This window comes from Erpetoichthys calabaricus, chromosome 11, assembly GCF_900747795.2.
Source record: "Erpetoichthys calabaricus chromosome 11, fErpCal1.3, whole genome shotgun sequence".
Lineage (NCBI taxonomy): Eukaryota > Metazoa > Chordata > Cladistia > Polypteriformes > Polypteridae > Erpetoichthys > Erpetoichthys calabaricus.
Window position 1 is genome coordinate 121,043,053 of NC_041404.2, and position 12,991 is coordinate 121,056,043.

The 12,991-nt window shown below is 35.4% G+C and overlaps 1 protein-coding gene across 1 annotated transcript in view; it reads right to left on the reverse strand.

Annotated features, from left to right (window-relative positions):
• Positions 1 to 2,742: 2,742 nt before the first annotated feature.
• LOC114660817 (DEAD (Asp-Glu-Ala-Asp) box polypeptide 41) overlaps positions 2,743 to 12,991 on the reverse strand; it is a 66,634-nt gene continuing 56,385 nt past the window's right edge. Inside the window, exons 14-17 of the mRNA XM_028813732.2 lie at positions 10,279 to 10,428; positions 8,892 to 8,963; positions 4,159 to 4,269; positions 2,743 to 3,678 (exon numbers count right to left, since the gene is read on the reverse strand). Of these exons, the coding sequence (XP_028669565.1) occupies positions 3,542 to 3,678; positions 4,159 to 4,269; positions 8,892 to 8,963; positions 10,279 to 10,428 (470 nt within the window). The 3' untranslated portion in view covers positions 2,743 to 3,541. The remainder of the gene's footprint in view (positions 3,679 to 4,158; positions 4,270 to 8,891; positions 8,964 to 10,278; positions 10,429 to 12,991) is intronic.

A 12,991-nucleotide genomic window follows, 5' to 3' on the forward strand; every position in this document is an offset into this window, starting at 1 on the left:
TAATATTTGAATGAAGGAAACAATTTATTCACAAAACATACTTCATATGTGCAAGATGATTTATGTGGTTTTCCATCTGCACAACAGCGCAGAGGATAACACTTCAGCAGATCATAAAGACTGCCCCCAGCAGATCATCGGCTGTTCTTTACCATCTCTGGATGAACTGCACAGCTCTTGCTGCCGCAGGAAAGCAGAAAACATCTTAAAAAAACTCCTCACACCCTGCTCATGACATGTTCCAACTGTTGCCATCAGGCAAAAGATATAGGAGCATCAAAATAAAGACTAATAGACTGAATAACAGTTTCTGCCCTGTTGCTATTAGGGCACTGAATGCCACCTAATCACCTCCATTGCAGCAGTGCAATAGATGATATCTTGTGCAATAGTGTTTCATGTGCAATTAAGGTCTTATGTTGAATGTTTGTATTCTACCTTCTTATCCTTTCCTATCCTTTTGTAATTCTATATTTATATTTTGACACCGCAGACACTGCACCGAATTTCGTTGTATTTGTTACAATGACAATAAAGATATTCTGATTCTTCTGATAGAATCAGCAGAAGCAATCAAGAAAAGACTAGACCCAGTGGAAGCTGCGTCTTTAGAAAGGAGATATACTTAATGCTACGTGACTTGTGCACTTGAGGACGCTGATGCCTATGCAAGCAGTGTAATAACTATACCTGTGTGTGTACTTTAAGTAAATCTGGAGGATACCACCAGGTACTAGGTGGCAGAGAGAAATCATCTCTTTGAGAAAACAACATCCAGTTTTTCTGTGTCATGAGTTGAGGGAAGAAAGATGTTAAAGATAAAAATTCTTTGCATTGTTGCAATGGTGCCAAAAAAGACAGAAATGACAGTATGTGAAACTTTTAAATGTATTTCATAATTATGATGGGGTATATGCGACACTTGTATTGCCTATGCAAGAAATTGATGAAAAAAAGCACCATGAATACATTTGCATGTCTGCCTTTAATTTTGATGATTTACTTCACCACATCGAACCATTCATCAAACACAGAAGTACGCAGATTTATCCTGTTGGAGCTGCATTATGGCTTGCCGTCACATGTCAATAGTCAACAACGATGCTGACATCACGTTCCAAAACTTGAACACACGCACCACCCATATTTTTGCTGATACTGCAACTCGCGCAGGTGTCATGTTAATTTCTGATGACGTGCTCATAAGATGCATGAAAAGAACGCTGGTTTGTGTAAGCATGATGCGTGTGTGTAAGCGTTCTGAGTGTGAAGTACAAACAGGCCCTTGGGTAAACATTTAGACTCAGAGTTTTACCTTAACTGATCAGGAACTTTAGCTTCTTCCCTTAGTTCACTGAAAAGTACTTAATTATCTGTATTCACCACTAAACATCATTTAGACTATGATTTATTGATCAGTGCTGGTCTCTCTGTCCCACTCTGAAGCAGTTCTCAGCTGAGTAATATGTAGGTGTATTTAGAGTTCATACTAGCTGGTAATAGTTTCACCATTACAAAGGTATCTGTAATGAATACAATGATGATCATGCCTCTTTAAAGTTAGTGAACCTGCATCATTCAAATGGGGGAGTGATATGTACACTTTCAGAGAAATGATAGGGGAACAGCATGATTCAACAACATCAAGTTCTCCAAAAAAGCTCCTCACACATCACAGGGATGGTTGAAGATGTGGAGTCTGAATGGATTCTGTTCAACGTCTCCATAGTGGAGGGCTCTTCACTGAGCTGAGTGCAAAAGGTGGTGAGTTCTTGTCAAAGCTGTAACCAAAGAACACTTGATGGATTATAGTAGAAAGGCAATCTGTCATGTTAAAAAACAGGCCTTCAATGCAATAAGAAATGGAAATCTAAATTTAATCTAAGGACATTAAAAGGGAAAAGAATTCTGTTTTTAAATAAATAATTTGAAAATTGGAAAAGGGTAGGTGGGCTGTTTCCCACCAAAGTTAGCAAATCATTGACCTTTATTGGAATAATTTTGAAAAAGTAAAGAGAATCATTCAAGGACCTCCTGAACTAACTGGACACAGCTTCCAAAATGGCAGTAAGGCTATCATCTAGAAATGTCACATATACTGCATATCATTAGTGATTCTTGGCTGACATACCAATTCAACCTTGCATACAAGAGAGGTACAATGCATCAGGATTAACAAAAGTGGGATAATTCTGATTTTAAATAAAAAATGGGGACCAAAAGATGTATTCTAACTACAGAGAGGGCAAACTTCCCAATTTTTCCAGAAAAGTGTAGTAGTGGTGAATGAAGCAGTCCCAATTCTGCTTTGACTATGAAACAATGGCCGACTATTCATTCTGGCACAGATACCTAAGGAACAGCAGGAGGGTGCCAGTGCTTTTTAAACATCTTTCATACATCTTAAAAAGGCTCAGGACTGCATATCTCATTTGCATCTTGAGAAAGGCGTTGCAAGAGTATGTAGTATGAAGTAGTTAGCTCCTAAAGAATTGTGCATGCATTCCTGGCATCAAATCAGATCATTTTAAGATGGGCCTAAGAGTCTGTCTTGATTGCATCTGGTCTCTTGTTCAGTTTGTTAGTTTAATGGACAGGGTGTAACAGGTAAAAGTATATCCATCCATCATTCAACCCACTATATCCTAACCACTGGGTCACGGGGTCTGCTGGAGCCAATCCCAGCCAACACAAGGCGCAAGGCAGGAAACAAACCCTGGGCAGAGCGCCAGCCCACCACAGTAAAAGTATATATATTTTTTATATTTTTTCACAACTAAAAGAGAATTATTACATTTTCACATAAACAAGTATTACAAAAAACGGAAGCATCTTATTAAACATGTAATCAATTTACTTTTGATTAATAAATTAGCTTAAAAAAAAATTGGTTGCATAAAAGTTAGAACTGCTGTTTTTACATTCAGATGATCACACATTTGATTTGTAGCCCAGTTACCAGGATTTTTCTCCACACAAATTGGAAGTAATATATTATGGTCTTGAAACAAAATGTTTAAAAATACATATAAATGTATACATTCATTAAACTGAATGTATTTTAACATGAGATTTCAACCCAAGTTTAAAGTAGTTAAAATGTGAAAACATCTTGAAGTAATCATTATATATGCAACTCAAAACTGACATATTTCAATTTAAAGTTAAAGGCTCTGCTTCAATAAAGCAGAGCCAATTCATTTCTGTCAAAGCCAGTCAAATCATGGGCAGGAACATCTTCTCAACACTGTAGTAATAGTTATGGTGAAACATATCCTGCTATCTAAACTAGCAAGATTCTCAGAATCCGGATACAAAAGATACTTTCAACTTAATGTAACAGGTCTGTCTGCAGTTCACAACAAACGTACAGCAGTTGTTGCACTTTCTGATGGCAATTAGTCTCCATAAATGAGCTCTGAAGATCTCATCCTTTTATGCCTAACATTAAGTCTGGAGAGGGGCTGTTGATCTTTCTTGCATTAATTTTGTCCCATCAACCACTTCTTCCATACTTGGAAGGAAAAAAAAAAAGAAAAACCTAGAAGTCCATTGAACTGTGAGCCAAGTAATCCTTGCGCCCAATGTTGCTGACTTGTTTCGTCTGCATTGCTTCCAGTTTTGGACAATCAGTAATGCGATGTCCCAAACCTCCACAGAAGGTACAACCCCTCTCTCCTGAAGAAAAACATAAAATTGAAATAAAGACAAATATTAAGTTTCTTTAAATGTCAAATCACATTTTCAACTGCCTTACGCTAGCTTTGCAGATGCTAACTGGGGGTAGCCTGGTCAACAATTTTGATTCAAAATACACAATGTCCTGTAAAAAGGCAGTTGATTTAAATCAGCACTACTAAGTATTGTACAATCCTTAGCAAATTAACTTATTCACCTGTTTTTATTTCCTTACATGTATGAATACATATTCCTTTAACTTCTTATTCAGTTTGTTCCAGATGTATAACTCACATGTTAACTACAATCACTTAACTGAAGCCCTTGTTCCTTTTCTCATTACTACTTAATATGTCCAATACTACAAACTTGTGTTGTTGTGGCATAGATTGTTGGAAATTATTGTAGTTACAGTACAGTACATTTTCTCCATTCAATTTAAAGAAAGCACAGAAACACATTCTGTTAAAACTAGCATACCTCCAATGTCCAACATAGTCTCATCACCAGACTGCAACACTTGCAATACAGGAGGCACCTTCTGTTTTGCTTCAATCAGGAGAGCTTTTAAATCCATTAGCACTGACTCATCTGAAAGAAAATAAAGATACATTACCAATTAAGCCAAATTATTTAGTCAAAATCTCCTTTTTTTATGTATGCAAAAGAAAAAACAAATGAAAACAATGCAGCACATGGTGAATTAATAAAAAGGACTTTCTATATTTATTATTGCAATGACAATTCTCTCAAATGTTATTAGAATTACAGATTTCACAAGAATCAGTTTTTCGGTACTAATTCAACATTGAAGTTCCGAAAATAAAATTGTACCACTCATGTGTGACAAAGAAGACAAACTACTCTGGAAGACACAATAACACATAAGTAAACACTACATATAAAAATGGCACATGGTGGTGACAGCACCGCCTCAACAAATGTTGAAAAGAAAAACAACAGAGGTCACACTTTTTTTTGTACAGGAGAATTTTAAGCCCAAGACTGCAAGAATTATGCTTGTCAGTTATATTATATTACTATATATATATATACACACACACACACATACTATCAAAGCCCGCCGTACAGCCCCAAAAAGATGTTGTTGTAGAATGTCTAAGTAATTCCTTAAACTTAATCCAAAAGACTCGCTCCGGTCTTTGGGTATCCGACAGTGCATGTACAATTTCTGGCCAAGCAGGATTACATGTGAAAGTGATAAATAAATCATGCTTTCCAAATTTATGTACTATGGCCATGGCATCCTGATAGTTTTGTTGCATGTATCTTGGACTTCCTGGAAATGTGGATGGTAATATGATCATTTTGCCTACACGTACGCTGTTATTTTCAGCGTTTGCTTGCAGTGCATCGGATAGTTCCACGTGCAGATCTTGTTGATGTAATCTGAGATAGTTGAGACGTGCACCCTCTGTTTTAACATATGCATCTATGACATACTGTTGGAATAGTTTGCCGCTGGAGTGCAAAATACTAAATGTATTCCTCATTGCTAATCTGTACGCGAAAAATTGGCATTGAGTAAGCCTTATTCACTTGGCGGTTCTTTTATCGGGAACATGTTGTAAATCTTTGTGCCAGCCAATGTCGCCATAAGGGAATAAAAGTGGGTAAACCACAGGATCGCAATTCATATTGAGCGTGGAAATCTGTTTACTGGAGTTGCTTATGGGATAGATGCAAATGTCCCTTTCGGCAGGCGGTTCGCCATCGTCTTCGAAGAAAATCGCTGCAACATTGGTGTGACACGTCGGGGCATTGTATCATCGTAAATCCTGCCTAGGGTTTTTCTTGAAAACCATTCGTACAGATGTTGTTGGATTGGACTGAGCGATTTCATGCATGTGTTTGTATGATTTAGCGAAGGGGTCAATGGTTCCGAGTATGGAATCTAGCTGGAGAAGTAAATTTCCGCTGCATTTAGAGTTTGCTTTATTTTGTAAGCGTACTTCAGTAGCTTGCGCTGTGTCAAAAACATACAACTGTCCATATCCTGGAGAGGTAGAAGTGTTAGCATATAGTGGAGAGATTTGGTGATAAATTTGCCCATGTATTTTAAAACAGTATGGTCCGTGGCCAGGAGGTTGCGTTATCTGTGCACCCATGGAAGCAAACGTTAGAGAAGAGTTGTATTCTCGAATGTGTTCACGATAATTTTTAGCTTCTGATGTTTGCTGTGTAAGAAGCTGTTGTAAAGACACAGGTGGCTCCCGCAAAGGTGGTAAAGCTACTTTACCGTTGTGTCAGCACCTCGAGTACTTGTTGGATGTATTACGCTCAGCAGGCCAGTATAGTGCATGACATGGAAGAGGATGAATAGGAATCGAGAAATGCCGTGTCGGCTGCGTGTGTGCGGGACCGGTTTTGAAGTAGAAGCAGGATGAACCAGAAGAGAAATATATATATGAGATAGATAGATATTATCACACACATGTACATGGGAGGCAGCTAAAGGGCTCAAAAAGGATAATTCCATGTCGGACCAGAGGATGGCAGAGTACACTGATCCTTTCTCTTTTTCCTTTTCAGACCAAACATGGGAAATTCTGCCTGGGTTTGATGACGTCCCTTCTGTGTCCGGACCCAACGGTTCTGGGGTCCAATAACATCACTTCCGGTTTCTGCCTAGATGATGTAATTTCCCCTGCCCGACTTTAAAACCACCACGTTTTTGTCTGACTGCCAGTTCTGTTTTGGACTGTTAAGACCTTTGTACCAAATCTTCATTCTTTGACAGCCTACTTCAAGTATATGGGTAGCTGCCCCCAAACCCTTATTTTTATCCCATTATGGAATTAGTTCAGAAACAGAAATAGAGGCTTTACAATTCTGTTTTTAATGAGTACTTCTACAGATGTCCATCAGTTCACGCATCCGTCCAATGTCTATACAGTTTACGGTTTGGGTGGGTACAGGGGTGTGGGAAGGGACGGTGAACATCGCATGCACCCATAATTACACATTTAACACTGTGGGATGTGGGAGGACTGGAAGTATTAACAACAGTTTCAGTATAAAAACATCAAGGCATGATTTAAACAAAGTTGCTATTTGATTTGACTATACTGGTGATTACATTAGCAGCTTCATGTGCAAAAAGCTAAACAAGACAAGTAATTTTCTAATTGAGGATCATTCTGTACACAGTCATAAGCAAAATGTTATCACTCATATAAGATGCCTTCAAAATAGCAAAATAAAGTCTGTTTCACAGGAGTTCTGACACAACATATTAATGTAACAGGAAAAACTTTGATTTCACACAGGAAGCTTTAAAGTCGGGACAAATACAAAAAAGGAGGGACAGATTTGAAAATATTAAAGCGCCATGAGTTTCAGATATGTAAAATTTGAATTTATCAGAGTCCTCCATTAAATATTACTTTTTAGTATATATTTTTTGTAGCAAATATTACAAACCTAGCAGAATCTTTCACTGACAAAGCAGACTTTAAAAAAATGTTGTTACAAAGACAGCTTTAAATAGTTTGTTTAAATTGAAATATCCTGAATTATCTCAAAATTCACTAATTCAACAGTACATATATTGTTTGAACTTTTTCATTTAGCATTGGTTTAAAAAGTAGTATTTTTCAGTTACCATACAGAAAATGTCAGAATAAATTTAGAATATGCATATGCTAAGATAAATCATGTAGTTCATGATATATTATACTTTATAAATCCTAGGCTAAAATCCTCTCAAGATTATAAAATAAAGCCCATTTGTTGTTACACTGGGTGATTCTCTGCCATACATTGAAATTGAAGCCTTGGATTGTATTTTGGTATTTATGAATGCCAATAGTTGTCTGCTTAAATGATTTTTGGGTAAGTACTTGATGAAATACTGTCTTTCAAAGCTGCTGTTGCTGTAAGTATTGATATGTTTAAAATTGTATTACAGAAAATGGCACGATAATGCCCATTTCAATAATGGAGATACTTTAATTAAAAAAAAACATTAAATGGAATGTTTCTTCGAAAGGTATTTTTGTATCATATACAAAAATTCTGGTATTGTGACATCCCTAACTGGCATTATAATGCAATATTCACTAATTTAATATGTGTGAGGGATATGTATGCTATTTGTATCCTTTTTTAAGATTCTGCAACTTGGATATATCACCACAACATTGTAGCTGGTATAAGCAAGTCTTCAAACACTAGGATTTTCCCATTATTTTGTTAGTTCACTTTTAATACAGTGTACTGCCTTATTTTTTAAGATGTGATCTTTCCTTAAAAATTCGTGTCAGCTAAGAAAAACTGGAACAGCAGCCAAAAGTAAAGAATTCAAGAACACAGTAGTTAGTGCACTAGTTTATAAGGCAAGGCAATAAACTCGCTAGGCTGATTGCATTAACTCATGATACTTCTAGGCTTGTTCACAATCAAAGGAAAAAGGTTCACAGAAGTTGTCCAACAAATGTTAATGGCCAGCCACATTCAGAGAATTTTCAACTCGGTTATAACCTTTGTATCATTATGTCAAATGTATTCAGGAATCCAGTAGTCTGGCTGAACACTACTGCAGTATTTAATGATTCTGAAAATAATATAACATGTCTCACAAGGAAACTATACCCTTTACGTCTTCCCAAATTTTACACATTTTTCAAACGGTTAGAATTTTGCAACAAAATGAAGTTTAAGTTTATGCTTGTTTATGAAAACCCATAAGCAAGTATTGTTTTGAGGGGAAAAAAAAGTGCCCCGGAAAGTTTTCCAGGATGTCAACTGTAACATGCACTTTTGTCATCATCCTGGTAAATTACCAGTGAAATTGTAGAAAAGCATTAATGTGAGAAAGAGCCTTATGTGAGTAAAAGTGCTAAGTATTTTTACATTTTACATTTACATATTTGGCTGACACTTTTATCCAAGTCAGCTTACAACATTTATGATACAATTGGTTACATTTCTTTTGGTTTTTCACAGGCAGATCAAATGGTTTGTTCATGGCCACACAGTGTCAGTAGTAGGTTTTTAACCCACAATCTCAGGGTTTGAAGACCAAAGCCTTAACCAGTACATCACACTGTACTTTCATAATACCTTTCTAAAGGTAGCAACCATTGTACTAAAACAGAAGGAAGGCATGCTATGTTTAGCGCTTATTGCTTATTTGACAAATGAGACAAAAAGTAACTTAAACAAATATATATTTAATATGCAACACTCACCACAAGCTTTATTAATAAATGTAGTAGCAATACCAGTGTTTCCTGATCGACCAGTACGCCCAATCCTGTGGACTAATTTAACAAAAAGTTCAATGTTAGCAACACTCAATGAATTTCCAAAATAAAGAGTGAAATGTTAAAACACATAAAACTGCATTACTATTATAAGCAAGTATAAATGGATTAATTTAATCTACTATAATTTTATGAATCCAACATTCTTTTAAAAATAAAGTATATAACACTACAAAAATGCAACACTTCATGAAGCAAAAAAATATCTATCTATCTATCTTGAAACCTAAGATTAAGAAGTCAATTAACAATGAAATAAAACTCCTAGGAACAACCTCACAGAAAAAGTAATATTGTACTGCTCACGTAATCAGTTTCTGTTCTGTGTATGTTTATTTTTTCTTTGCTAACAGATGTGGAGTAAAAACCAATAAGACAAGTCATTTGAATTCCCCAATATTAACACTAAAATAATCAAGAAGGGGAGGGGGACATCCAATTTGCCAAATATGACATATCATGTGCAGAGAACACATAGTGCTGAAGATTCCAATTTTATGGCTCTAAGCAACTTATTTAGCCACCTGCTCTTTATTTGTAAAAATGCCTTCTTGCCAAATAAATATGAACAGGACTTTGATTTGGAACTCAATGCGAATGGTGTTCTATAAATGAAAACTCACTCATCTGAATGTTGTATTATGTTACCAAAGCAGAACAAGAGATAAATGAACCAACAATTCAAATGAGACAAACATGTGTTGACCTTCACAAGTCTAGGAATGGCTATAAAAAAAAAAAAACGCTACTTACCTGAAAATGCCCATATTTACAATTAGAGCAATAATTAAATTGTTAAAATCAAATGGAAATGTTACAAAATTGCCTTGAAGAGGATCCAAGTTTATTTTGCCTTCACTAACAGTGAGCAGGATGATAAGAGACATAAAAATATACAGCAGAATAAGAGGTTATAAGGGAAAACTCAGTGCTCATTTATTTGCAAAGGCAAATGCAGGGGTGTTCTTAATCTGGCCACATGTGGTTTTGTTAAAAACAATTATTTCTTGATGAGGAATTACGTTTTTCTCAGAATAAATTTACTTCAGTTAAAGGCTGGATTTTTCTATTTTTTCAGTTTGAGATTAAAGCAATTGACCAAAAGGTGATAATTTTATAACCTATTTTACTTTTTCACCAGGGGTGCCAATAATTGTGTAGAGGACTGAATGCTTCGAGTGAAATTGCTTCAGCAATGGCCAGATTTATGAAACTGAAGCCCTTATTTTGCTAGGTATTAAATATACTTCTTGCATTCTTGAAGGACTACCTTCTTAGATATGAAGGATGGACTTCATAGAACACATCTCACCATAATTCTCAATTTCCTCTGGCATGTCATAGTTAATAACATGTTGAATTGCAGGAAAGTCAAGCCCCTTAGAAGCAACATCTGTAGCCACAAGTACATCTTTCATGCCTTCTTTGAAAGCTTCAATAGCCTTTGTTCTCTCTTCTTGATCTGGAAAGAAAAAAAACAAACATGAAAGAATGACATCACATAACTAGGGAATATTTGAAAGAAGGCATTTTTTTTTTTACAGGAGAAAGTGATATAGATTATATGAACAGCAAACTATAGTAGTTAAGACAAAAAAAACATGCAGATTCAAGCATACTTTATGCATAACTTGTCAGGTTTTGCCAAGTAAATTCTGAATAAATCAGTACAATAACTATGTGCAGCCAATAAGGAAACATTAAAATAATTAAAGACTAAAAGAGCTATTAAACAACACAAACACTTTAAAATAAATTATCTCAGAGTAGGAAATTCTTTCCCTTACTTATTGACTTAGATGAAATCACTTAAAAGGAACCAAAAAATAAATTGCTAATGTAATACTACAAGTCTCCTACATGGCACCAAAAGACAGATTAATAGATGCCATGTCACATTACACAAGTCGGCGGCAGTTGCAGCACACTCATGTGATTGCAAGCTCTGTAGTATGACATACTCTGTCCAACCAGTCTGCTACTCACCTCGACAAAATCAAACAGGTTGATTTTTGTCTTAAATCCCTGTCCCACAATCAAAACTCAGGTTAATTCAGTTCAGAACTGAACTTGATATATGCAAATTTCTATTTACACTAACAAAATTTACCAAGGCTTCTTCCTCACTGAATGTTCAATGAATGACAATGAAATTGTTCAAAGTATGGCACCCCTTTGTTGACATTCTGAAATCTATTGTAAAGGACTGGAGCCTCTTTCAGCAAAACTGGGCAAAAGTCAGGAAACAGCCCTGGATGGCCAGTCCATCAAAGAGCCAACTGATGCACAAGCACTCACACAGAGGCCAATTTAGGGTTACCATTTAACTTAACTTGCCTGTCATTGGGGATATTGGAGTAAACCATCACACAAACCTGGGAAAAATGTGCAGACTAAACAAAGACAACATCCCAGCATGGAATTCAGATCCAGGACATAGGATCCACAAAGCAGCAGTGCTAACTACTACACTAACATATTGCCCTTCCCCTAAATTAAGGACTGATAAATTGAAATGCTTCAGAATATGTAGCTGCTTTGCTTAATCTAAACTCCTGGTTATTTTGTGGAAGATGTGAATAAAACTAATATGTTGTTTGTTTGAATATACTTAAATAAAATAGGTGACTTTATGTAAGCTATTCCGAAATTGGTCGGATGCATACATTAATGTGCTTAATTCATTAACCTGCATCTAGAATTGTACAATTGTAAAACACTGTATTACCCGAGCAAATTAAAATGATAAGACTGAAAAAAACCTTTTAGGTTTCTAATGTATTATATAATAGCAATTTAAAAATAAAACTCTATCATTGCTTCATGAGATGGAAACAACTAATACAAACCACTTCCATTGTAGGCAGGCTATTCACTATTTAATATGCCATTATACAGTACTTACTGTACCTGGCAAAGTATACTACTGTGGAAATTCATAAATGCTGCGTTGTTTCCAAAAGCACTTTGCTATGCACTAATCAATACATCTTGCTCACTTGTATCCAAATTTTATTGGGACTGCTGTGCAGCGTATTTAGCAGGTTAACTGACAATATTTGCAGCCTTTATAATTCACGCATAATAATGCAGTGATGCTGCTTTTAGATCATACTTATTTTGCTGTTGTGTGCTTGTTCAGGACCAGGGAGGTTTAAGTGTTTGATCTGTGAGGAAGCTGAAATTACCTCTCTGAGGTGGACTGGTTTTCATTCATGTTTGAAAAGTGACACAAACAGTATCCTAAAAGATAAGGATAACATTTTTTGACATTTGCCATTTGTGAGGCTATTAAACTTAATGGGATTAGTTTTCAATGCTCAGTAATAAACTACAAGCAAAGCAATGTAATTACTCAGAGGATGAACTCTGAGACAAACAAAGACCTTAACCTGTTCTTACACACTAAAAGCTGAAATGGATACACTTACATCATGTTTCTAAACAATTGGAAAGTGATTTGTAGTGGTGGACTTATAAAATGAGAAATAAAACAAATATCTGTTTAAAGAGATTTTTGAAATTACAAATAAATGTAGCTGAAATTATCAACAAAAACACTTTAAAGTTTTGATTTTTATTGGAAAATAAATTAAGATCTTGAAAATATTACTACTTCTATATCTACTTTCAGTTTTTTTTAGATTACTGGACAGCTGTTTTAGTTCAAGGAAAAGTTTTTTTGCTTATTTTTTTAAATAGTAGAAAGAATTTTGCCCCAGCATAATAATTTAAATGCTAAAAATTGGCTTAATTTGAAAGATAATGTCTGGACAAGTTACAGCACTACTATTTCATTCACTAAATCATTAAATAGTTTCATAGAACAACAGTTTTTTAAAGTGTAAATTGATTTTTTTCTCTGTTTAAAGTACTGAAATAGAAAAAAGAAAAAAAAATAACGTGTGCATTAAAGTGCATTTTTAAAAGCTTTTTTCGATGACTAGGCATTCAATCAATACAGGACATTCACTAAATTGTGGCATTAAGCATTGTATACTGTAAAACATGACAGTGACATGAAC